We start from the raw sequence: 26,806 nt of genomic DNA on the forward strand, positions 1-26,806 counted from the left end.
TCTGCTTTAAATCTAAAATTGTCTGAAATTAACTGTCTACTGAAATAATTAGATAATAAAGAAGTCAATAAATTTGGACACTTTGCCAAAAGAGCAATAAAGCACATAAAAAATAGTATCACGTGGGGCACCTGGGTGGCTCAGTGGGTTAAGCCTCTGCCTTTGGCTCAGGTCATGATCTCAGGGTCCTGGGATCGAGCCCCACATCGGGCTCTCTGCTCAGCAGGGAGCCTGCTTCCCCCTCTCTCTCTGCTTGCCTCTGCCTGCTTGTGACCTCTGTCAAATAAATAAATAAAATCTTAAAAAAATAGTACCACAAATTATTATAGAATTGCAGGTTAAGTAAGACTATAACACACTTATTTTAACTTAAAAAAGACAGGCTATACCTATTGTTGACAAAGAGGTGTTCCAAATGGAACACTGATAAAGAGCTGGTGGGAGTATAAAATGGCACATTCACACTGGAAACCAATTTGGCCAATTCTTAAAAGTTAAACATTCAGCTGTGAGCGACACCCCCTTCTCAGGTATTTATGTATAACATCCATTCTGGTAGTAGGTCAGCAAGATAAACACACTGTGTCATAACACAGCCAATGGAAGACCACTCAGTGATAAAAAGGAATGGACACAACAGGGATAAATCTCAAATTAGCTGTACGAGGATACACTTTAGGAGTCCATTTATACAAAAATTGAATGAAAAGCAGCTGTGCAAAAGTAGTCTGTAGGATTCCAAGTATATAGAAAAATTAAAGAAATGCAAATTAGTGTAAAATGACATAAATCGCTAGACTCTCCCACATCCACCTCACTCTTAAGGCATTTTTCAGCTGCTGCAAACTTGACAGTGTTTAACGAGGCCAGAGCTGTGAGTGAAGATGTCCCCACATTCGCAGTTCTCGTAAGGACTCTCAAATCCGTGTGAACTCTCCGTTGTGCAGTGAGACTGGAGTCGTAGCACAGAAACTTCCCACACCTGCTACAGTAAGAAGGCCTTTCTCCATTGTGATCTGCCTGACATCCAGTGAGAGTGGAGCTGCAACTGAAGGCCTTCCTCCGTTGCTGCACTCATCAGGCCTTTCTCCAGTGGGCATTCTCTAGTGTCGAATGAGTGTGAAGCAGTACCTAAAGAATTTCCTACATTGGTGGCACTCATAAGGCCTTTCTCCAGTGTGAACTCTCTGATGAATAATGAGGAGCTGTCCATAAAGAATTCCCCACATTCTCTCCACTCAAAAGCCCTCACTCCAGTGTGGATTTTCTGGTGCTCGGCAAGTTTATGTTTGCGGCTGAAGGCTTTTCCACACTCACCGCACTTATAAGGCCTCTCTCCAGTGTGGATTTTCTGGTGTTCAACGACTTTGTCTTTGCGGCTGAAGGCTTTCCCGCATTCACTGCACTCATAAGGCTTTTCGCCACTGTGGATTTTCTGGTGCTCAGCAAGTTTATGCTTGCGGGTGAAAGCTTTCCCACATTCGCTGCACTCATGTGGCCTTTCACCAGTGTGAACTCTCTGGTGTCTAACGAGCGTGGAGCGATTCCTAAAAAATTTTCCACATTGACTACAACCATAAGGTCTTTCTCCCGTGTGGATTTTCTGGTGACCAACAAGTTGGGAAAGTCTAAGGAAACCCTTCCCACATTGGTTGCACTCAAAAGGCCTCGGACTGCTGTGAATACTCTGATGGTCACCGAGGCCAGGTTATCTGTGTGAAGAATCTTCCACATTCCGGGTTCTCATAAAGCCGATCTTCGTCATAGCCCTTCAGGTGCTGACAGGGGTAGGACTTTCGGAGGAAGGCCCTCCCACACTCCTGGTACTCATAAAGCTTTCCTCTTCTGGGGCTTTTCTCACGGTCCACAAATATATGCTTACGGCTAAAGGTTTTCCCACACGGGGTGCACTTACAATAATTCTGCTCATTCAGAAAGGCCTCTCCACCTCCTGTGTCCCAGTATGGCTTTCGTATAACATGAGGAACCTGTGGCTGGAGAAGGCCTGAGCTGGCTGGGATGGCGTTCCCACTATCCCTGCGTATAAAGCCTGTCTCTGTCACGTGACCTCTGCAGTTCTTCACAAACGGACGCCTCCCCTCACCGCTTCCGGAAAGTTTCTCTCTAATTTGTTGCTTTTGGTGCTGCAAATGCTTTCCCCCACAAGTTTGCGGGCCTCGCTCAGGGCGTGTTCCATCACGCTCAGCCCAGCGCAAAAAGTCCTTCCAGAGCAAGCTACACCGCTCCCAAGGCTGGGACTTCTGGGTGGGTGGGCCTGGCTTTGGAGTCCTGACCTGTGACCCTCCTACAGAATCACCTTGCTCCAAAGGGGCCGCCTCCTCCTGGGCTCCGTGCCAGCAACCTGTAAGCAGAGAAATGCTGGGAAAGTGCCAGCTGACTTCAGTGGCAGGAGGTGGCCCCACTGAGGCCACAGGACTGACAGGCTAGGAGGATTCAAGACAGGGAGAGGAAGCCCTGTGGTGCGGAGCTCAGCCTGGCAAGCCCCTGTGATGGGAGAGCCCTGACTCTGGGAAGGACATGAGAGAGAGGAAGTGTGGGGAGGAGAGGAAGGCTCCCCAACCTCCTCCTCTGCAGGTGACTTTCAACAAGGCCAAAGCTGCTGGGGACTGCTGAGCACTGACACAAGACTGGGTCCTACGCAGAAATGGGTCACTGCAACACAGTGGCCGGTGTTCATAGAGTATTTAAAGATATGTGCGGCCATCACAATACCTCAGGATAGGCCATATGTCAAGTGTACTGCAAAGGGACCAAAGGGAAAGGATGACAGACGGAAGCCACAAAAGCAGGGGAACAGGGAAATGCAGGATTGTAAATGATCATGGGAAAGAGGAGGTAGAAATGAGGTATGACCACTGTCCCTGGAAGCATACAGTGGGGAACCCAGCCCCGATACCACACCCATTCCCAGCCCCCAGCCCCCAAGCCCCAGGGCCATGTCTATTGCCACTGATGGAGTAATGGCCACGCTGTCAGGCACCCAGCCCCCCCCCCCACTTCTTCAAGATGAGCACTTCTGTGGGACCTGGAATGGGCCAACCCAGGTGAAACACAGGAAAAGGGAGTGAAAAGCATGCCCCCACAGCGATCCTTCAAACAACATCCACATTCTAAAAGCAAAACAACTTCAAAGGAGGGTCTTGCAGAACCAGCGGTCTGTACAAATAGAGACCACACTAGTGGCTGAAACTGCCGGCACAGGTGTGCCCCAAGGAATGTCAGTGAGGAGGAGGACGGCATGAAGCCAAACACCAGATCGATGATGAGCAAGACCACTGGGATTTCTCAGACAAACTCGGAGCAGAAGTGCACTGGGCCCAGACCTGGCTCCCATAAATGTGTGCTGGGAATCCAGGAGGGAAGCAGTGACTGTGATGTGGGTGGGAACGACAGAGTTACCCCTGGGAAACAGAAAACCAGCGTCCAGCTCAGGACACTGCAGTGGGTGCAAGGGCCTTACCTAACGATGACAAAAGTGCCAAAGTCTCCAGCATCACACTGTAGTACAGGCTTCTCTGAGCCTCATCAAGGAGCCCCCACTCCTCCCGGGAGAAGTGTATGGCCACGTCTGTAAAAACCACAAGCCCCTGCCAAAATGGGGACGGTTCAACCAAGGTGCAGCTTCTCCCCCAGGATCTTCAGCACCGCCCCCCACCCCAACTTCCCGATGTGGAAGAGATGCAAGGTCTGGTAGCACCCGGCCTCTCTGTCACTGCCACTGATCGCCACACCCAGAATGCGGGAGAACAAGTGGCGGAGGGTACAGAAAGCCTCACCTAGGCTCTGGGGCTGCAGGAAGGGGAGGCACTCTGCTCTATCAGTAAATGTGGCTCAGGTCCTCCAGGTATTGCCTGCCAGACAACAAAAGCTGGACTTATCTCTCCTCCATATGCACCACAGCCCAGGACCTGGGGTCAGACACTCCTGTGCTTGTTTGCCCGCGTGTCGCTCTTGCAGCTACGGATCTGGCCCCTCCACTTCGGCCACTCAGTGCTAGGCCCTCCAGCCTGCTCTGCAGGCAACGCCACAGCTGCCCAGCATGCCGCTGTATGGGTGGGGTCTGGGAAGTCGTTTGCAAATGGAATCAACAGCCAATGTGGCCCCATCCTGCCCCAGAAACCCAAGTTCCTTAGAACCAGAGACCACTAGGGTCCCTTTGTGGTTCTCCCCACCTGGCCCTGCCACCTGTGGCACACTCGCCCTCCCAAACCTAACGTCAGTACTGCACAAACTCTTGGTCCTCAGCTACATTGCCGCCGCACACGCTGTCCTGCAGGCAGTCACGAACAGCCTGTGTTCACCTGACCCACATCCAGAGCCCAGCATACTGACCTCCCCACCGCAGGCCTAGCAACGCTGCTGGTTGTTCCATTTTAACCTCAACTCCTCTACCAGCCCGAACGAAACAATCGGGTTTGACCAAGAGTCACCACAACGCTGATGAGTCCAAGAAGAGATAATGAGCCCTGTCCTGAGCTCACCGACATCTGACCGCCTTTGTGCAGATGCTTCAACACCTACCTCCTACCCTTGACCCCGGGAGCCTTTCAGACTCCACCTGCACCCCTCAGAGGCACACCTCCCCGCAACCCTCGTCCCCCATTCTGGTTTCTCGCCTGCCTTTGTGACGTCCACTACCACCACCCAGGCTCCCAAAAAGGATTCAGTTCTTGGCCTCCTTCTGCCCCTTCTCACCTGCACAACCTCATGATCCCCCCTCTCTGAAAACTGAGGCACGGCGACACTTCAGTCCACATTCTGGCCACTGTGCTGTGGCTGTCTGCAATGTGAATGCCTCCCCAAAACTCCAGACCTGTGTGTCCCTCGCCGACTAGGTACCCCTACTCAGGAGTCTCTGGAACATCTGTGACATTGGTGACAAAACCTGACCTCCTATTCCCTCTGAAAAGCCCTGTGACTACTCACTTCCCCATCTCAACTGACAGAACATCCAAACTTCCAGGGAAACCCAAGGGCCTTGGGGCTGTCCCTGACTACCCCCACTTCACAACCCAGACGCCCTCACTTGCTGCATCACTAACCGTGGGCAATTGTGCAGAAGAACTGTCCAGAAGGCACCAGGCCTCTACCTCCCCAGCCACCACCCCCTGTCCAGCCATCAGCAGGACTCGCCTGCAGTGTCACCAGTTCACTATTCCCACCTTCACTTAGCCTCTCATCCACACTGAGGCTAGACAGAGCCCTTTCAGCTCTGAATGGTATCACCAGGCTCTTCTGCTCCAAACCTTCTCTAGCTCCTACTTCCTTCAGATCAGAGGCCCACGACCCAGTGCTGTGATTGCGGATCTGGTAACTGTGTGCCTCCACCCCCAGCACTCCCCTTCCCACCCCATATTCCCACCATACACAGGAGCCTTGCAGTTCCCTGGGCATTCCAACTCTCACCCCATCACCTGAGCAATCCGGAACCTGTGCTCAGGACGCCCTTCCACATCTCACCCCGTCAGCTGCCAGAAATGGGCAACACTCCATAGGATCCAGGGCTCAGTTCAAAACCCTGAGCTTTGGTGAAACCACAGGGATTTTAGGCCCAAGGGAGGAAGAAGTCCAGGTGAACAATCTCAGGATACCACCATTCTTTCTATGGGAGTAGCAAAACCATCAGGGTGACAACTGGGGTGCGTGAAGGTCTGTCACATCCTCCATTCACCCGTACAGGGTCCATAAGCATTTCTGCAAACGCCATGGGAACCTGTGGGAAGAGGGAGGCCATGAGAAAGGTGCAACCATCATAGGATCCTACAGACTGAACTGGACCACCCCTGCCCACGCTGGAGCACAGTGATCTCCGTCTGATCACTAAGCTCTCAGCTCCTCTGACTTCGGTGCCATATCCTTCGGTGCACGTCCTGCAGCTGTGTGACTGCAGAGGGACTGAGCCTCCTGAGCCTCAATTCCTTTCCTCACCTTTCCTCACCTTTCCTCACCGAGCTGATAACAGTATTAAACACGATTAATACACAACTTGGCAGCCACTGTTATCTGTGGGATTAGCAATTCTGTATGTTGTCAGTGCAAATAAAGGGACAGGGTTTTAAAAACATGGGTCTGCACTATTTCTGCTTTTTAAATTTTTCAGAAGATGTGATATATAACATTCTATGGTTGGCAAATACCACAGATAAATTAATTTTGCAATTTTATTAAGTACTGCCATGTTTACCTTATTGAAGGAATTAACTTCTAGTTGCCTCCTTATGTGTACATATAGAGATGACAACTGGTTACCTGATGTCTTAACCGATAAATGTTTCATACATTCACGCACAACACACAATCAGCTGTAGGGAGAGTCTGAGCAGGCAGCTCAGCTACTCTTCCCTTCTGCGAACAACCCCACCTCCTACGTAATCCCCTGAAGGGCGCTCGCAGGACCCCTTTACTGAAGTTCTCCTTCCTTCCTCTGACACTCAGAGGTGGAGGAGAAGACAGTGCCCCTGTCTGGGACACATTTGCTCCCCAAATATGACTATTCCTTGGTCTCACAGGGATCAACTGACCTGCAGGGCTGAGAGTCCATACACCCACCCCCACCCAGGCCAGCAAACTTACAGCCTCCAGGCATGTTTTTCTATGCACAGGCCAGAACACCTTCTATGTCAGCTACGCTCCTTCACGGAGCATTAAGGATGCTGAATCCCCTACACGCTCCGTCTCAGCCCTCCTGACACCACAGAGCCCATCAGCGATAACCACCTTAGGACTCGCTCCTTGATCTTGCCTTCAGGCCCTGCTCTGCCGCAGTGTACAACCTCCGCTTCCTGACAGCCCATCCCCTCCCGTCCTCATGTGTATGAGTACTGTATCTCCATCCGCGGTATCTCAGCATCGCCCAGTCCAAAACCAAACTCAGGATCTCCCGCCTCCTGCTCCCTGGGCTTGCTCCCCACCCTCAACCCTTTAGATGTTCAGGCCAAGAAGCCTGGACATGGCCCTTCGCTCGCTACCTCTACTTACAGGTGTGTGTAATGCGGCCTGAAACCCCGTGGGTTCCGTTGTGGACTCCACGCAGGATCTCATCTCTCCTCCGCTGTCTCCGCTCCGGTCCCCATCCTGCGCTCCCCTGCCTTAAACTTGTGACTCTGCGCAGGGGCCTCTCTCATCCCCGCCCCTTCCGACCCTCCACGGACCCGGCTGCCCACGCCGCCACGGCAGGCGGCACTCCGCCTCGCCCTCCGCTCCCCACACCCGCGAGAGGCCCGCCTCCCCCCACCACCCGGCTGCGACTCAGGAGCACCTGCCGGGCCCTCCCCCGCCACGCCCCACCGCACCGACGGAGCCGGGACCGTACGCCCGGGGCGCCCTCTGCTCCCACCCCGCCCGCCCGGCTGCGGGGAGCTGTGCGGGCGCCCCTCCATCCCGCTGCAGCGCTCGGGGCGGGGGGCGGGCGGCTGGGGGGCTAGGGGTCGCAGCACCCACCTGAGCCGGCTTCATCGGCGCGGCCTCCGCCAACGACCGGCGGGAAGAGTGGGGCGGGGAGCGGCGGGCGACCGGGCGGAGACAGGAGAGCCTCGCAGCGGCCTCCGCGACGGGGACAACGCCTCTCCCCGCGCTTTCCGTGTACTTCAGTCACGACTCTGGTCGCATTAAACCAGAAAAGGTCCCAAGAACAACAGTAGAACCCGACACTACAGGGGCGTCGTCGGAAATCCCGCCCCCGCCCGAAGCGCACGGGTGAACACCTTGGGAGGGGGGCTGTCCCCGCCGCTGCGGCCGCACGGCCTTCTGGGTAATGTAGTTTCCGCGCCGCTACTGCGCAGACGCAGGCCGTAGGTAATTCGGCCTGAGGATAAAGGCTCGGTGAAGTACCCAGAGCTCTGAGAAATGGAGTTCCGGGTTCTGCAGGGGGCGGGGCTTTGCTGGTTCTTAAAGGAGAGATAGGCAGGCGTCACAGAAACCTCCCGAGACCTCTTTATCCAGGTTCCGGGAATCGCAGCGTATTTCCAAAAGCCTGCACACAGAAAGGGACACAGCACACCGTGACGTTACTCGCCGCCTCGAGTAGCTCTCAGCTATCTTGTTGCTTGCCAAAGACCGGAATACTGACCCTTTAGAATCCTTTTTACAGGCTCCAATAGTTTCATAGGAAAAACTTCCAAAGGGCCGCCTGGGTGGCTCAGTGGGTTACGCCTCTGCCTTGGGCTCAGGTCATGATCCCAGGGTCCCAGAATCGAGCCCCATATCGGGCTCTCTGCTCAGCGGGAAGCCTGCTTCCCCATCTCTCTCCCCCTGCCTCTCTACTTGAGATCTCTCTCTCTCTGTGTCAAATAAATAAATAAAACTAAAAAAAAGAAAAGAAAAACTTCCAGGGGTGACTGGGTGGCTCAGTCCTTTAAGTGTGGGGCTCTTGATTTCAACTCAGGCCTTGATCTCGGGGTCATGAGATCCAGCCTTGCCTGGAGATCCATGCTCAGCATACAGAATCTGCTTGAGATTCTCTCCCTTTGCCCCTAACCAACCAGCTAACTAACTAACTAGATAGGGAGGGAGGGAAGACGGGGAGGGGAGGGGAGGGGAGGGGGGAAGGGCCTCCAGACAGGGCTGTGATGGGGAAATTGAAAGAGGGGTTTGAGAAGGCCCTGAAGCAGTTAGAAAGGGTGAGGATGCGCCTCTGATTCCCACTGAAAACATTCCTCCTGTGTGGTCAGGTTGGTGTTCCAACCTAGAGAACAATACTTCAATTCACATAATATTAATTACTGAATATCTGAGATATGTCCCATGTCTTTAAAACTCTGAAACCTATCTGAAAAAAAGACTTCTCACATGCCATCTTCTACCTTAACAGTGTATGCCTTCCTGACAACTTGGCCATGTGTGCAACAGGAGGACATCCTATCCCTGAGATAAAAGAGTTGAGTAGCCATAGTCTCATCTCTTTGCTGGTTAGTGATTATCGTTTCATCTGTAACTGCAGCAACGATGAATGCACAGAGTGGAGATTATCTCTGGAAAAACAATTGTGAAATTGATAATATTGAATGCTATTAAAAATGTTTTTCAAGGGGGGCGCCTGGGTGGCTCAGTGGGTTAAGCCGCTGCCTTCGGCTCAGGTCATGATCTCAGAGTCCTGGGATCAAGCCCCGCATTGGGCTCTCTGCTCAGCAGGGAGCCTGCTTCCTCCTCTCTCTCTGCCTGCCTCTCTGCCTGCTTGTGATCTCTATCTGTCAAATAAATAAATAAAATCTTAAAAAAAAATGTTTTTCAAGGAAAAAAGCAAAAATCGTTCTAGAGAAATATATCTGTGACAAGTGGGGGGAGAGTTAAGATCAGTGAAGTCTGAGCAAGAGTCACCGAGTCTAGGGAGTTAGAGAATGAGGCAGAGACTGCAACCTTGGCTTCATTCTTGGTTTGGTCCCAAAATGTGACTATTTTTAATACCTGAAAACATCGTGCAGTAACGGCCTGTGTAGGGAGAGGAACACACAATACTTACAGAGTTGCCAGAAAGATAAGGAAAAAAGGAAGTTGTTCTGTTGTGTCTTAAGTGATCTGTGACTGGTCAATAAGCACTTACAGAAATTAGAATAATAAACAGTCCCTTTAGAGGAACTCTAGCACATAGCAGCACATTTTGAAAGGGCTCCAGAATAAAAACAGGACAGGACCCACTCTAAATTGTGTCCCTGCAGGTCAAACAGATAATGGCCCACTTCCCAACCAACCACTTACTGACAAAGATACCTGTAGATACTGTATATAGAAGGAACACTGGAAAAAGGATTGTGCCATCTTATGAAACAAAAACCAAGACAAAGAAAACACCTCAAGCAAGGTCAATGAGGGTGCTCTGAGGAAGGAAAAAGTGCCTAATAACCAAGATGAATTAACCGATGGTCATCCTAATCAATTCCTGATAGAGTGGGTTACTCTTTCTACATTAAAAACTGACACCATGGGGTACCTGGGTGGCTCAGTGGGTTAAAGCCTCTGTCTTTGGCTCAGGTCATGATCCCAGGGTCCTGGGATGGAGCCCTGCATTGGGCTCTCTGCGCAGCAGGGAGCCTGCTTCCACCTCTCTCTCTCTGCCTGCCTCTCTGCCTACTTGTAATCTCTGCCTCTCAAATAAATAAAATCTTTAAACACACACACACACACACACACAAAACTGACACCATTGCTCAGTCTCTTTCTCAGAATGTAATATATTTAAAATAACAAATACATTTTCTCTATTTCAAGCCTTAATTTTAACACCTGGGCCCCTGACTGAATGATTAGAAGCATTCCTCCTGCTCTGTGATACCAGCCCTGAAAATTTAATAGGGTTTTATTAAACCACATACTACCAAAGATTCTATGTGTAAATGGAGAAACAAGAGAAAATTTTTAGACGTTGAGTTTGATAAAAGTAAAAATGTTAATATAAAAGTCAATGTGGCACAGCAAAACAAAATGATTAGAGGTAAATGTACAGCTTTAAACAGCTTATTAAAATGAAGACAGATGTCAATAACTTAAACATCTATGTTAAAAAAAAAAAGGAAAAAAAGAAAATGAGACCAAACTAATCCCAAAACAAGGATAAGAAAGAAAAATGAGGGCGCCTGGGTGGCTCAGTGGGTTAAGCCGCTGCCTTCGGCTCAGGTCATGATCTCAGGGTCCTGGGATCGAGTCCCGCATCAGGCTCTCTGCTCAGCGGGGAGCCTGCTTCCTCCTCTCTCTCTGCCTGCCTCTCTGCCTACTTGTGATCTCTCTCTGTCAAATAAATAAATAAAATCTTTAAAAAAAAAAAAGAAAGAAAAATGATAAAGATTAGGAAAAGAAAACTTACTGAAATTAGAAAACAGAAACACACATGCACACACAAAACTTGATAACTAAACCACACAAAAGCACTACCAGAAAGACAATTACAGGCCAGTATCCCTGATGATCACGCATGCAAAAGACTTCAACAAGATATTAGCAAACCGGGGGTGCCTGGGTGGCTCAGTGGGTTAAAGCCTCTGCCTTCAGCTCAGGTCATGATCCCAGGGTCCTAGGATTGAGCCCTGAATCGGGCTCTCTGCTCAGCAGGGAGCCTGCTTCCTCCTCTCTCTGACTGCCTCTCTGTCTACTTGTAATCTCTGTCAAATAAATAAATAAAATCCTTAAAAAAAATATTAGCAAACTGAATTCAATAATACATTAAAAGGATCATAGACCATGATCAAGCGGGATTTATTCTAGGGATGCAAGGAGGGTTCAACATTAGCCAATCAATCAATATGATACACCACATTAACAAAATAAGGTATAAAAACTATATGATCATCTCAATAGGTGCAGAAAAAGCATGTGACAAAATTCAATATCCATTTATGACGAAAACTCTAAAAAAAGGTGAATATAGAAGAAACGTAATTCAATAGAATAAAGGCCATATACGACAAACTCATAGCTAACATCATACTTAATAGTGAAAAGCTGAAAGCTTTTGCTCTAAGATCAGGCACAAAGCAAGGATGCCAGTCTTGCCACTTTAATTAGATCAGTATTGGAAGTCCTAGCCACAGCAAATGAACAAGAAGAAACAAGAGGCATGCAAATTGGAAAGAAGTAAAAGTGTCACTAGTCACAGATGACGACTGCACATATAAAACCTTAAAACCTCCACCCAAAAACTACTGGAACTAATAAATGAATTCAGTAAATTTGCAGGATACATAATCAATATATAGAAATATGTTGCATTTGCATACACTAATAACAAACTATCTGAAAGAAAACTTAAGAAAATAATCCAATTTACAACTGCATCAAAAAGAATAAAATATCAAGTAATAAATTAAACCGAGGTGAAAAGCCTGTCCTCTAAAAACTACCAAGACTATGATGAAAGAAACTAAAGACAACACAAATAAATGGAAAGATAACCCACACTCATGGATTAGAAAAATTAACATTCTTTTAAAAAAGATTTTATTGGGTGCCTGGGTGGCTCAGTGGGTTAAGCCGCTGCCTTCGGCTCAGGTCATGATCTCAGGGTCCTGGGATCGAGTCCCGCAACGGGCTCTCTGCTCAGCAGGGAGTCTGCCTCCTCCTCTCTGCCTCTCTGCCTACTTGGGATCTCTCTCTGTCAAATAAATAAATAAAATCTTTTAAAAAAATAAAAATAAAAAATAAAAAAGATTTTTTTTATTTATTTGACAGACAGAGACCCCAAGTAGGCAGAGAGGCAGGCAGAGAGAGAGAGAGGAGGAGGAAGCAGGCTTCCCCACAGAGCAGAGAGCCCGATACAGGGCTCGATCCCAGGACCCTGGGATCATGACCCGAGCCGAAGACAGAGGCTTTAAATCACTGAGCAACCCAGGCGCCCCAGAAAAATTAACATTTAAAATGTCCATACTACCCAAGGCAATCTACAAATTCAACGCAATCTCTACCAAAATACCAATGGTATCTGTCACAGAATAATCCTAAAATTTGCATGAAACCACAAAGGACCCCAAACAGTCAAAGGAATCCTAAGGAAGAAGAACAAAGCTGGGATACCAGGCTCCCAGATTTCAAACTATATTACGTATCTATAGTAATCAAAATAGTCTGGTACTGACACAGCAACAGACACAGAACAACGTAATAGAACAGAAATCCCACAAATAAACCCACACTTACATGGTCAATTAATCTATGACAAAAAGACAAGAATACAGAATGAAGAGCAGATAACATATTGAATAAACAGTGTTGGGAAAACTGGACAGCTACATGAAAAACAGTGAAATTGGGTCATTTTATTATACCATATACAAAACTGAACTCAGAATGAGCTAAAGACTTAAATATAAGACCTGGAAGTATAAAATTCCCAGAAGAAAACACAGGCAGTATATTTTTGGGTATATGTTTTTGGATGTCTCCTCAGGTAAGGACAACAAAAGCGAAAACACAAATGGGACACCAATGGAAAAGCTTCCGCACAGCCAGCAAATGATCAACAACGAAAAGGCGACCCACTGAATGGGAGAAGATACAAAATTACACATCTGATAAGGGGCTAACATAAAAAATATACGAAGAACTCAGAAATTCAATATAAAAATCTACTCAAAAATAGGCCGAGGAGGGCGCCTGGGTGGCTCAGTGGGTTAAGCCGCTGCCTTCGGCTCAGGTCATGATCTAAGGGTCCTGAGATCGAGTCCCGCATCGGGCTCTCTGCTCAACAGGGAGCCTGCTTCCTCCTCTCTCTCTCTGCCTGCCTCTCTGCCTACTTGTGATCTCTCTCTGTCAAATAAATAAATAAAATCTTAAAAAAAAAAAAAAAAAGGCCGAGGACCTGAACATCTTTCCCAAAGACAACTCACAGATGAACAGCAGGCACATAAAAAGTTGTTCAACACCAGCGTCAGGGAAATCCAAATCCAAACCATAATGAGGCATCACCTCACACTTGTCAGAATAGCCCTTATCAAAAAGATGAGAAGTTGGTATCAGCAAGGATGTGGAGAAAAGGGAACAGTTGTGTACCATGGGTGGGAATGTAAATCAGTGCAGCCACTATGGAAAACATATGAAACTATATGAAATGATCTGGAAATCCCACTTCTAGGCATTTATCTGAAGAAAGTGAAGCACCAAGGACACATTCAAAAACATATATCCAAAAAGCCGTATGTGCGCCTATGTCATCACACCATTACAACAGCCATGACATGGAGGCAACTGGGATGTCCAATGATAAGCAGATGGATAAAGGTGTGGTATGTGTGTGGAGTTACATATCTATTTAGTTCTCTCTCTTATAACTATCTATCTACCTAGCCATATATATATATACACACACACACACACACACAGTGGTTTATGACTCAGCTATAAAAAAGAATGAAATACTGCCATTTGAGACGTGGATGGACCCAGACAGTATGATGCGAAGTGAAATAAATCAAAGACAAATACCCAAATACCGTATGACTTCACTTACGTGTGGAAGCTAAAATGCCAAAAAAAAAAAAAAAAAAAAAAAAGAACAAATGAAACAGAAACAGCCTCACAGATACAGAGAAGGATGGTTGCTCAAGGGAAGGGGGATGGGCATAGATGAAAAAGCCAAAGAGGACCAAGAGGGACGATCTTCCCATTGTGAAATAAGGCACAGGGATGTCATGGGCAGAGCAGCTCAGTAATACTGTAACAACACCATTTCTGGTATGCTAAACACTGTGGTGACCATTCTGTCATGTACACGAATACTGAAGCTGGTTGTACACCTGAGACTTAAATATTGTACGCCAATCATGCTGCAACTAAAAAAACCATGAACTTAAAAATTAGTTCTTTCAAAAAGATCAACAAAATTGACAAAATGTGAGGTAGGCAAAGAAAACAAGTTAACAAAAACAGGAATAAAGACACTACTCACCCTAAAAAAATAGAAGTATCAAAATGGAATATTAAAAAGTCTTTGTCTTCCCAAATTGGACAATTTGGTTGAAATGGAAAAATTCCTTAAAGGACACCAATTATCCAAAACTGACACAAGTACAAAATCTACTTAGTACTACATTAACCAAATTTTGACTAAAAATTTATTGAAAGCCTTCCCACAAGAAAATTCTAAGGTCAAGAGCCTTCACTAAGGAATTCTAGCAAATATTTAAGGAAATCCATCACTAATCTTTCAAAAACTCTTCCATTTTTCCAGAAAATAAAGGAGGAAACACTCCCAACTTTTTCTATGAGATCAGGATCCCTCTGATAGCAAAGTCACACAAAGACAGCACAAGAAATCTACAAAACCAGGGGTGCCTGGGGGGCTCAGTGGGTTAAGCCCCTGCCTTCCGCTCAGGTCATGGTCTCAGGGTCCTGGGATGGAGCCCTACAACGGGCTCTCTGGTCAGCGGGGAGCTTGCTTCCCCTACTCTCTCTGCCTGCCTCTCTATTTGCGTTCTCTCTCTGTGTGTCTCAAATAAATAAATAAAATCTTTTTTTAAAAAAAGAAATCTACAAAACTGTTCTCTCTCATCAATACAGATAAAAAATACACTAACAAAGTATCAGAAAACTGACTTGGCAACACACACAAAGGAGCACAAATCATGACCAAGTGGGATTTGTCCCAGGAAATGCAAGATTAGTGTTACATCTGAAGATCAACTAATGGGTTATACCATATAATCTCCCCCAACCAAAGCCCACCCCATACCCACAGGATTATTTCAATTGATGGAAAAGTCTGGAACAGAGTCTAAGAACAGATCAGCAGAAACAGGCAACTGGCTATTGATAAAGGAGTAAAGGCAATTCAGTAGAGACAGTTTTTTCACCAAATGGTGCTTGAACTAGTGAACATCCTCATGTTTAAAAAAAAAAAAAAAACTGATCTAGGAGCACCTGGAAGGCTCAGTAGATTAAGGGGTAAACACCTGCCTTTGTCACAGGTCATTATCTCAGGGTCCTGGGATTGAGCCCCACATCAGGTGCCCTGCTCATCGGAGAGTCTGCTTCTCCCTTTTCCTCTGCTCCTCTCCTGGCTTGTGTATTCTCTCAGATAAATAAAATCTTTTTTTTTTTTTTAAGATTTTTATTTATTTATTTGACAGACAGAGATTACAAGTAGTCAGAGAGGCAGGCCAAGAGAGAGGAGAAAGCAGGCTCCCCGGTGAGCAGAGAGCCCGACACGAGGCTCGATCCCAGGACCCTGGGATCACGACCTGAGCTGAAGGCAGAGGCTTTACCCCACTGAGCCACCCAGGCGCCCCAAATCTTTTTAAAAATATGATCTAGATATAGAATTTATACTTGCACAAATATTTTCTCAAAATGGATAACAGACCTAAATGCAAAACACAAAACTACAGAACACCTAGACGGTAACGTTGAACAAAATGCAGATGACCTTGGATTTGGCAATGCTTTATATACAACACCAAATACAATCCTTGAGAAAAACTGGGTGATTTGAACTTGACTAAAATTAAAATTCTGCTCTGCAAAAGACAGTTTGATATGAAATATGAATACAAAAATGATACTCGCTTGCCATTAGGGAATTTCAAATTAAAGCAACAATGGCCTACCATTACACACCTATCACAATGGCCGAATTCCAAAACACTGACACCAACCAAATGCTGATGTGGATGGGGAGCAACAGAGACTCTCATTCACTGCTGGTGGGAATGTGAAATGTACTGCCACTGTGCAAGACAGTTTCTTACAGGGGCACCAGGGTGGCTCAGTTGGTTAAGCATCTACCTTCGGCTCACGTCAGGAAGCCAGGGTCCTGGAGTCAAGACCACATCAGGCTTCCTGCTCAGTGGGGGGGTCTTCTTCTCCCTCTGCCCTTCCCCCCACTGTGCACTCTCTCTCAAATAAGTAAAAATCTTTAAAAAAAAAAAGTTTCTTACTAATCTAAACATACTCTTATTACATAATCCAGTAAATCACACTCCTTGGCTAGAACCCAAGAGATGAAAACTTAAATCCACACAAAACCTACACACAATGTACACTGCAGGTTTACTCCTAAGTGCCAAACTTGGAAGCAGCCAGGACGTCCCTCAGTGGGTGAAAAGAGAGACAAACTGGCACATTCATATAGCGACATGTTATCAAGTGGTAACTTGCACAGAGATCTTCAGAGCAGCTTTCTTTGGAACAGTCCCACACCAGGAACAACACAAGCATCCACTGACAGCTGAACGGACGAGAAACAGGGGTGGCCTCTGCATACAACGGAGAAACCCTCCACAGCACAAGTGAACGGCCTACGGAGACAGGCAATGAGACGCAGTCATCTCTAAACTGCTATGGACGGTGAGAAGGGCTACAGCCCCCACTCCCCCCAGTGTATATACTGAATGATTCTGTCCACACAAAAATTCTAGAAAATGCTTGTTGTTCATGAATTATGGGAAAGGGTATTAGAAAGACTGAGATAAAAGCATTATAAAGGGACACAAGGAAGCTTCTGGTTGTGTCGAATACATTCATTATGTTCACTGTGATTATGGTTTCACAGGCATATACACATGCTGAAAATGGCACATTTCACACTTTCATGTGTGCAGTTCATTTCATGTCACTCACACTGCAATGATGTTTTTGAGAACTAAGTGTTGCCCATCAAGTCCCTATTTACCATCGCTCTTAGAAAGTCCCATCTGCCAACTGTCTTGGTTCTCCCACATCCCTCTCCCAATTTAGGAGGATGAACCCCACCTGAATGTCAGCAAAAACCAGAGAGCAATGCAATCCACGTCCTCTCCGGTCACTAGCAATGCTAGCTGGGTCAGAGAAGCCCTACCCTTGGATCTCTCTTTTGTCCATGCTGAGGTTCCTGACTGTGTAGTGATAGCCACAACACCAACAGCCCAGGCAGATACAGGAATCCACAAACCTTTAAACACCGAGAGTGGTCCTGGCCACAGGAGATACAGATGTCTGAGGATCCAGAGAATTTCTACATTCTCATCCCACAAAAATCACAGGGACATCTGCAGATGCCTCTGCTACAAGAGACACATAGCCTCTCATTGGCCACGTTCAGCCCCACTCCACTATCTCAGTGTTTCTGTACCAATTATGAGCCCCGCCTTGCCCTGTGGGCCTTCCAGTCAGTGACACTTGCCTAGGGGATTCTGGACATCAGGGACTGGCTCCTATGCAGATTTAGGAGACAGAAATCCCTCAGAAGTGCTGGGGAATATGGAACATTCCCTAGGAACAAGAGACCCAATTCATGTTTCCAGAAGCACTGGAGATCTTCACACCAACTATGCCCTCCTCAGAAATGAACTCTGGACTCCCAGGAAATCTTGCCTTCCAGACCATATGCTGAGGCACACAAAGTGCTTTGCTTTTTTCTAGCAAGCCTTGAGCACAATACAAATTAGGCTAGCTAGACTGAGAGCTGTTCTCTGCCATCCAGCTAATCCTTCTGAGGCACATGAAGTTGGTGCAGACAAGAGGCACTCTTCCCTTCACGGTGGAAGAACCCAACCTTTTCTTAATCCACTACACACAGCAAACAGACCCCACCACACACACAATGGTAAAGACTGCCACAGCAGGCCTGTGTCACTGCACAGATCAGACCAGCATGAGACAAGCAGTTCTAAAGTTGAGTGACTTAGAAGAAGACAAATGAGTTTGTGGTGGTTGGTTATATTTACAGTCAACCTTGTTCATGAAGAGAAATCTTGTCTGGAAATCCCAGCAGACTCCAGTTCAGATCCTTCTGGCCAGAGCAGGATCATGTCCACTCAGAATCCAGTTATGGAGGAGGAAGTGAGGGCCTCACTGGGCTCAGAACACTCATGATTCCCTCCAGAGAACAGGAGTGACTGACAACACACTGTGGGACCTTGGACAGCTGGGAGCAACTGGATGGCTTCCGCCACAGGCACTGGTGGTGACAGAACTCTGTCAAGAGCCCTGGATGGTTCAGAAAGTACAAAGCGCCTCACAAAAGCTTCCCATCTATGCGGTTCTGACTGGGACTGTCCCATGATACCTGTACGAATGGACGAGGCTCACCTGCTGGCTCCTGGTTCCCTCACAAAGGGTACTTGCAGATATTTTCTCTGGTGTGAATCCTATCAGGCTGAACAAGGAGATGGAACATTTTCTACATTCATAAGGCCTTTCTCTATTGTGAGCTTTCTGGAACTAAACAAGTTTAAGAGATGTAGCTAAAGGACCACCAAAACTGCCGCACTCATAAGACTTTTCTCCAGTGTGAACTTTCTGGTGCCGAACAAGATGGGAACTTCTACTGTAGGCTTTCCCACATTCGCTGCACACGTATGGCTTTTCCCCAGTGTGAACCCGCTGATGTAGAATGAGGCTAGAGTTTCGGCTAAAGAATTTCCCACATTCACTGCATTCATAAGGTCTTGCTCCAGTGTGAACCTTCTTGTGCTGAACAAGGTGGGAGCTACTAATGTAGGCTTTCCCACATTCACTGCACACATAAGGCCTTGCGCCAGTGTGAACTCTCTGGTGTAGAATGAGGCTGGAATTGTGGCTAAAGCATTTTCCGCATTCACTGCACTCATAAGGCTTCGCTCCAGTGTGAATTCTCTGGTGTACAATAAGGTTGGAGCTATGGCTAAAAAATTTCCCACATTCACCACACTCATAAGGCCTTTCTCCAGTGTGGATTTTCTGGTGTTGCACAAGAGTGTCTTTACGGCTGAAGGCTTTCCCACACTCGCTGCACTCATAAGGCCTTGCGCCGGTGTGAATTATCTGGTGCTGAACAAGAGTGTCTTTGCAGCTGAAAGCTTTCCCACATTTGCTGCACACGTAAGACCTTGCTCCTGTGTGCACCCTCCGATGTTTAATGAGGCTCGAGTTATGGCTAAAGAACTTTCCACATTCAATGCACTCGTAAGGCCTTGCCCCAGTGTGAATCCGCCAGTGCTCAATAAGGTGGGAGCTCTGGCTAAAGAATTTCCCACATTCGCTGCACTCGTAAGGTCTCTCTCCCGTGTGAAATCTCTGGTGCTGCACAAGTGTGTCTTTGCGGCTGAAGGCTTTTCCACACTCACTGCACTTATAAGGCCTTTCGCCAGTGTGAATTCTCTGGTGTTGAACAAGGTGGGAACTTCTGCTGTAGGCCTTTCCACACTCATTGCAGTCGTAAGACCTTTCTCCAGTGTGAACTCTCTGGTGCTGAACAAGTGTGTCTTTCCGACTGAAGGCTTTCCCGCACTCACTGCATGTGTAATGTCTTTTTCCAGCGTGAAATTTCTGGTGCATTTTTAAGTGAGACGAGTGAATGAAACCCTTCCCACACTCTTTACACACATGTGATATTTCTCCACTGTGAACTTTCCTGTGATTAATAAGTGCTGATTTCTCCTTGGAGAGATTCCCACACGGTTGGCATCTACAGGGTCTTACTTCAGTACGAATTACCTGGTTGTCACGGAGAGTAAAGGTATTCAGGAAGCCCTTCGCACTGTCAGTGCAGCTGAAAAGCACCAGTCCATCCTGGTCTCCCTGGTGTGGGCCAATCCTGGTGCTGTGTGGGAAAGTTGCCATGAACTCAGTCCTGTTGTGTGGAATCATCCCACTGCCAGCGGTCTGGCAATGGAAGAGACCAGAGATGTCCAGCAAGTCCATCCCTTCCTCCTTGCAAGTAAGGGGTCTCCATAACATGTGGGCTGCACAGTTCTTCCCGTGTGAGGCCCCACCAGCATCCGCTCTGAAGATATCCTCTTCACTGTATCGCTTGTGGTGCTGGTGAAAGTCTGCACTGAACGAGAATCCTCTCCCACATGGGCCACGTGCGTACAGTCTCTGCAAGGGCTGTGATCCCTGGTGTTCAGCCAAGTGCAAGATGTCTTTTAAGAGTGGGTCACACACCTCACATGGGTGGGCTTTCTGGATAAATGCACCCAACTCGGGAGTCCCGAGCTGCGACACTCCCACAGAAATGCTCTGCTCAGAAAGAGTCTCCTCATTATCTGTTTCACGCCAACGACCTGAAAGCAAGAAGATGCTGGTGAGGTACACACTGACTTTAGTGGACAGCAGCAGCCCCCTCACTTACATGTGTGTGAAATGCTGAAGAATGAGAGCACTGGCTTGCTGGTGGGACCAGGGAGCCAGGATCAAGGTGAGGAAAGGCCTCTGAAGGTCACAGTAAGGAGAATAGGTGGGCAGAGACAACGGTGGTACGGCACACAGCACACAGAGGAGGGGAGTCTGGCTCACTCCTCCAGGGAGTAGGGCCTTGGCTGCCAGTGCCAGCTGAGCTCTGCGCAGAAAGACATGTCCAGGCCCAGGAAAATCTGACTGTGAATAAGCAGCTGGTTCTTAAGGACTATGTAAGGATCACTGCACAACTCCTTGCACATTTAAGTAGCTGGTGCTGCAGAGCAGAGAAGAATGAATGAGACACAGAAGCCAGAGAAGAGAGGAAAGAGTCAAGAGATGGAAGACAGAAGAGAATTACAGGTGGACAAAGTGCCAAGAATGGGGAAGGAAAGGCAGAAATGGAATACCGCTATAGGCCTTGGCAAAACAAAACAACAACAACAACAACAACAACAACAAAAAACCATCGGTGAACACAAAGTAGGCTGAACGTATGATCTGAACCCAGTACTAACGCACCACTCCTCCAGCTCCCATTCTGCTGGGCCAGGCCCCTCTGGGTCTCTCTCCCTGCGGCTGGAGTGATGTCAGACACAAAGGGCTTTCTGACCCTCTCCAACTGGGCCACTACATAGGATGTAAAGTTGTCAAGAAAACACAGGGCAGATGAATGGCCCAGGAAGACCCCACACACAGAGAAGAAAATTCAGTGTTAAAGAACAGAACCTCGAAGCAGAACAGCCCGAGACATTCATGAGCAATGACCATGACAGCTTCTGTAACTCCTAGAGTGCTCAGGCCCCAGGAATGTCAACTACGTGACAAGGGCCAGCAGCTGGGACACCGAAGCACCATGGATCCAGACAGTTACGTGGCCAGGCAGTGCACAAGCCACGCCAAACCTGTTGAACAGACCGAAAATGCCGCGAGCCCCAAACCCACTCCTGCCAGACTTTGGGCAGAAAGTGCTGGATCTGCCCTGCAGGCGAGGGGACACTGCACACATCCCAGCCCTGGCATGCACAGCCCTGGCACCCACAGCCCTCCCTACTCTGGGAACCAAAGAAGGGAGGGAGAAGAGTCACTGAGTTGGCTCTAGAGAACAGGGAATAACCAAACCGGGGGACACTGGAGGGAACAAGAGGACCTGTGAAAGGCAGCCTTTAAGATGGCCCCGAGAATGTCCACTTCCCGCTCTGCTGCCCTTGTGTAAGCCTCTTCCTCTGCCTGTAGGCAGGACTGCCTGACCCATATCTAAGGACAATGGGATGTCACTTTGAAGGTCAGGTTTAGAAAAAGGTCAGATTCCATTCTGGGCATTCGCTCTGACTCACTAGCTCAGAGGGAAGGCAGCCTCCCTATTAGGAGCTACACTACAGAAAGGCCAACATGACAAGGAACTGAGGCCACTGGCCAAGCCAGAGAGGAACTAATTCCCACAGTGCAACAAACCACAAGAAACTAAATCTTGCAAGCAACCACATGACTGGATTTGTAAGTGGATTCTTCTTGGCTGGCCTTCAGATGAGAACAGAGCCCTGGCTGGCAGCTTGACTGAAACGGCATGAGTCTAGCAAAAAGTGCCCAGGTAAGTTGTGACCAGGTTCCTGATACTCAAACAATGAATGTTTACTGTTTTAAGCCAGTAAATTTCGGGGTAATTTGCCATATATCAATAGACAAAGCAGGGACTTACCCAGTGAGGCCACAAGTGCAAAGTTCTCCAGCATCACATCACGATACAGGAGTCTCTGGGCTTCCTCAAGGAGCTCCCACTCCTCCCGGGAGAAGTACACAAACACATCCTCGAAGGTCACACAGCCCTGTCACAAGGGGGGACAGTTGAGCTCACAGGCAGCAGGGGCCCCCAGTTGATCCACTCACACAACCACCCCTGGTGCCTCTCCTCTTGGCCTCCCACCTCACACGAGATAGCAGGTTTTGGTGCCACCAGTGCCTGCTCTCCCCTCCTGTCTGTCTGATCACTGCGAGCCACCCAGAGCCAGGCAGGTGGGCAGACAGATACCGTGTAAGATATGGGTCTGCCGGGAAGGGCACCAACTCTCTGGCTAGCCAGTTCTCTTGCTGTCCTCCAGACCATGCCTCCCAGACACAACCTTGAGGCCATCTGTTCACACTTCTCCCAACACGTACACCGTTTTTTGAACCACCCCTTCTTCCCAGCTGGAACCGCCATCATGACCACCAGTCTTCCGGCCCACAACATATGCACCTACAGGGCACAACCCCGGGGAGAGTGCTCTTTTATCTTTGTTACAGGCACCACTGTCACCCAGCACCTAAGCAAGAGACCCAGTCCTTGGTCCCAAGTTTCAACTTTCTTGTTATTAACTGCACTGCTGCCATGACCTAGAGATACTCCCTCCTAAATGTAATCCACAGCTCCACCCCCTTCCACATACTGGCCACCACCTTTGCAACTTCTGCAACCAGTACCTCTGCCAGTATGAAAAACCTGCATCCAGCCCAATGTGTCAACTAAGGAATTTCTGGGACTTTTCAAACTAAACATGAGAAAAACCTACCTCCCAATAGAACCCAAGACAATTACTCCTGCTTCCAGCTTCCCTATCTCAGGTGATGACATTTCCATCACTCAACCAGTAAGGAAAACAAAATAAAAAAACCAGACACCCCCCCCCCCCGACAGGGTCACCCACAACTCATCCCTTTCTCTCATTCACCCTTCACACCAGAAAATCTGGTTACCCTGCTTACAAAACAGATACAAAATCCACCAACATGTCTCCCCTCCTCAGTCACCTCTCTGGGCCAGTCACAGACTACTGCAGACTCACAGACTACTGCAGCAGGTGCCCCCTCACACCCACGGCTCTGTTCTCAGCCAGAGAGCAGCTGAAGGAGGTCCATTAAAATCTGAGTCAGGTCACCTCTCTCTACTGCTCCAAATCTCCCATGCCTTTCAGCACCCTCAGAATGAGGCCCAGCTCCTCAGCCTGCCATGCCTGTCTGCCTTCTGACCCTACTCCCAAGAGACAACTAAGATCTGCAGTTCCTTGAGGACACCCAACTCAATCTTACCTCCCAGCATTTGCACAACGCTGTTCTGGGCCCAATACACCCCTTGGTCCTCATCCAATTGGCTGCCAGAAGTAGTAACCTCTCTACATAACACTCAGCCTGGATTCAGATCCCTGGGCTAGAAATGACCACCCCCCACCCCCACACCCCCAGCTTCGGGTGCCCAGAAAACCAATGCAGACAGAGGCAAAAGTAAAGAGTCCCGGAGTATCACTATGTCTCATCAGAACGCCTAATGGGCCCTACTTTAAAAGTAGATACCAAACTCCTACACTTCCCTAAGCTCCACTGCCCCCACTCTGGTCCACCCACCATTTAACACTCACCCGGTCTATTGAGGTAAGCTCCACTCTGGTCTTCCTGCCCAGACCAATGTCCCCCCACTTTCCACTCTGCAACCAGACGGAGTCTGTTAACACCTGAGCCAGGCCACCTCCGTCTTTGTTCCGAATCTTCCATGGCTCCCACTACCATCAGAACATAAGCCGAGCTCCTCCGGCGGCCATTCCAGGCCCGACGCCTGACCACCCGCTGTGTGTCCTCACCAGATGTCACAGGGACCTCCGGTTCCTGGGACACTCCGAATTCATCTCCACCCCAAATATTTGTGCCAGCTGGCTCCTGCACCTTGGAAACTCTTGCACAAATCACACCATCCACGCGGGCACCAGGGACCCCGCCACATACCTGCCGGAAGTGACCGCCCTTCGCCGCCTTCACGCTCGACAGAAGGAAGCGCTGAAGGCAAAGCGAGGAGGGTCCTGGAACACGCCACCCCCTACATCCGAGTCGGTGAGGCCTGAGGAACCCTCTGCTCACCTGAGCCCCGTCCATAAGCGCCAGGGCCGCCACCGGACCCCGCTAACAGAACCGGGTCGTGAGAAGCGGGCAAACCGAGCAGGCCCTGCGGGCTCAGCCAGAACCCCGGAGGTCCACTAGGCGGGGAGACCTCGGGCCGCCCTCCGAGCCCGTCGTCCCTGAGTGAAGGTAAGCACAGGCTTAGGGCGCCGCGGCCGGGGGCGTACGGGGACAGAGTGCGGACGCGAAGGCCTCGGGAAGGGCGCAGCTCCAGGGGACACTTGCGCGCAAGGCAGCCGGCCCCACGACGGCGCTCTTGGAGGGCAACAAAGGCGCGTATTATCGTCCTTCCTTCCTCGGTTCCGAAGAGCCGCGTGGGAAGCGGACCCGCCCGGGTCCCGGAGCCTTTACCACCCGGCCGGATAGTGCCGGCACAAGCAAAAGACGTCACGATGGCGGCGCCGGAAGTCCCTCCTCAGCCGCGCCGGGCGGCGGGCAACGCATCTTTTCCGGGCAGTCATAGGCGCGGCGTCGATGCGGCGAGCACAGATTTCTGGGTAATGTAGTTGGTACACTGCACCCACCGAGGCAGTGGTCCTTTTCCGGGTTTTTCCTGGTGGCCGCAAAGACACCCGGAGAAGAAAGATAAGGGAGGAATACTGTCCGGAAGTGCCCAAGCTCCTCTTAAAAGGGGACGCACCCACATTTCTGTGGTCACCTGGGACGAAGCCACCTACTCAGAGATCTCCTGCACGCGGTTCAGTCTTTAATCCTGGGGGACCTGCTTCACCTCTCTGAGCTTTGGGGACTGAGGTTTAAATTGAATAATGAAAATGCCTCGCTTGTGGGGCCTTTGTGTAGGATCATTAAATGTTCCCTAATTCGTTGATTCCTCAAATGTAAGCCCCAGACTGGCAGTATCATCATCACCTGTGAACTTAATGAGAATCAGAGTTCTCTGACCCAACCTACAACACAGTAGACACTGCGGGCGGGGCCCTGGTTTAAGCTTGAGAACCCGAACTCTCTTGAAACTGAAAGACCCGCGGATCCCCTTACCCAAGAATCCAACACTGCCACTGGATGCAATCAGCAAGAGGTTCTTTATTGTTACGCAGGCGCCTGCGGGTGGTCAGCAGCTCCTGCTAGCTGAGCACACCTGGCTGGGGTGGTGCCGGTTTTTATAGACAGGTACAAACAAGTTTTGGGTGGGACGCAACTGATTGGTTGACAGTTAGAACTTTTGAAAAAGGCATACGTGGAGTTTGCTGATTGGCTTTGGGGACCCCCGTGCGCAAAGAGAGAGGCGGGAAGGGGGAACAGGCTGATTGGTTCTGAGGGCCCACGAGGGGGAGGAGAGAGGCGGGAAGGGGGAACAAGAAGGGGGAAGGTAGGAATGCCATCATGGCGTCCCTATTATTTCTATAAGCCAAGCAGTTACAGAAGGGCAAAAGAGCAATTAATAAGCAATTAATAACCTAATCTACGCCTAAAAGCCAGCGGTTCACAGAAAAGCAAACAAGCGGTTAGTTATCCTATCTATCTTCTAGGGGAGGGGGCATTCTGGGGGAGGGGCCTTTCAAAACAAGTCTTGACCTGGCACCTGGGTGGCTCAGTCGGTTAAGCTAAGCATCCATCTTCAGCTCACATCATGATCCCAGGGTTCTGGGATCTATCCCGCATTGGGCTCCCTGCTCCGTGAAGAGCCTGCTTCTCCCTCTGCCTGCTGCTCCGCCTGCTTGTGCTCTTTCTCTGTGTCAAATAAATAAAATCTTAAAAAAAAAAAAAAAAAGTCATTGTTGGGCTGGCAGAAAGAAAGGGCTACCTAAGATGGTGAACGTTCCCGCCACAAAACCTGAGCTCCAACAGGAGAACAAAGACCCAAGCAGGAATCTGGAACACGCCCCCCCTCCCAGCCCCCTTCCCCCCGCCCTCGGCCCCCATGGACCAATGGGACCTTGACAAGTGGGAATCTGAGAGCCCTGCTCCGGGCTCCAGTGGACCAATGGGACCCCGACAAGCAGGCGAAAAATCCAAATAAGGGAAACTTGCCAAAAGTCCCCTGAACTCCCTTCGAGACCCCTTAAAAGCCCCCTTCTCCCTGCCTCCTTTGCGACTTTCCCCACTCTGCTTTCCAGAGTTGCGGAACCTCGCCCGAGGGTACCCACCTCCTCCCAGTGAAACTTTCCTGGCTCCCCTTCTTCTGAGCCCTGAAACTTCGCCAGAGAGTGCGTTTAATAAATCTTGCCTTGTGCCTACCTCGCCTGGTGTGTTTATCTCGCTGGAAAAACTTTACAGTCATGACTACCCCCCCCCAAATTTAAAGACTAAAATGGGAAAATAGTACAACCTATATCGTGGGAAATGA

The 26,806-nt window shown here is 49.0% G+C and overlaps 1 protein-coding gene across 17 annotated transcripts; it reads right to left on the bottom strand.

Moving 5' to 3' along the window:
• Positions 1–463: 463 nt before the first annotated feature.
• ZNF304 (zinc finger protein 304) lies at positions 464–25,467 on the bottom strand. 17 transcript variants are annotated; one of them, XR_014305264.1, is made up of 8 exons: positions 24,460–25,467; positions 22,274–22,400; positions 18,151–20,462; positions 7,462–7,993; positions 5,482–5,734; positions 3,482–3,608; positions 1,332–2,362; positions 644–1,247 (listed from the first exon to the last, which is right to left on the bottom strand). XR_014305264.1 is itself a non-coding variant. In XM_082709524.1 (3 exons), exons 1-3 carry the CDS (start codon positions 24,472–24,474, stop codon positions 18,640–18,642), a joined length of 1,965 nt encoding a protein of 654 aa, XP_082565650.1. In that variant the 5' UTR covers positions 24,475–25,467; the 3' UTR covers positions 16,851–18,639. The 17 variants fall into 17 exon arrangements, 1 of the variants encoding a protein (XP_082565650.1); XR_014305268.1 differs by having other exon boundaries at positions 5,428–5,734; XR_014305258.1 differs by lacking the exon at positions 18,151–20,462.
• Between the last annotated feature and the right edge of the window lie 1,339 nt (positions 25,468–26,806).

Source organism: Mustela nivalis (genome assembly GCF_964662115.1).
Source record: "Mustela nivalis genome assembly, chromosome: 18".
In the NCBI taxonomy this organism is placed as follows: Eukaryota; Metazoa; Chordata; class Mammalia; order Carnivora; family Mustelidae; genus Mustela; species Mustela nivalis.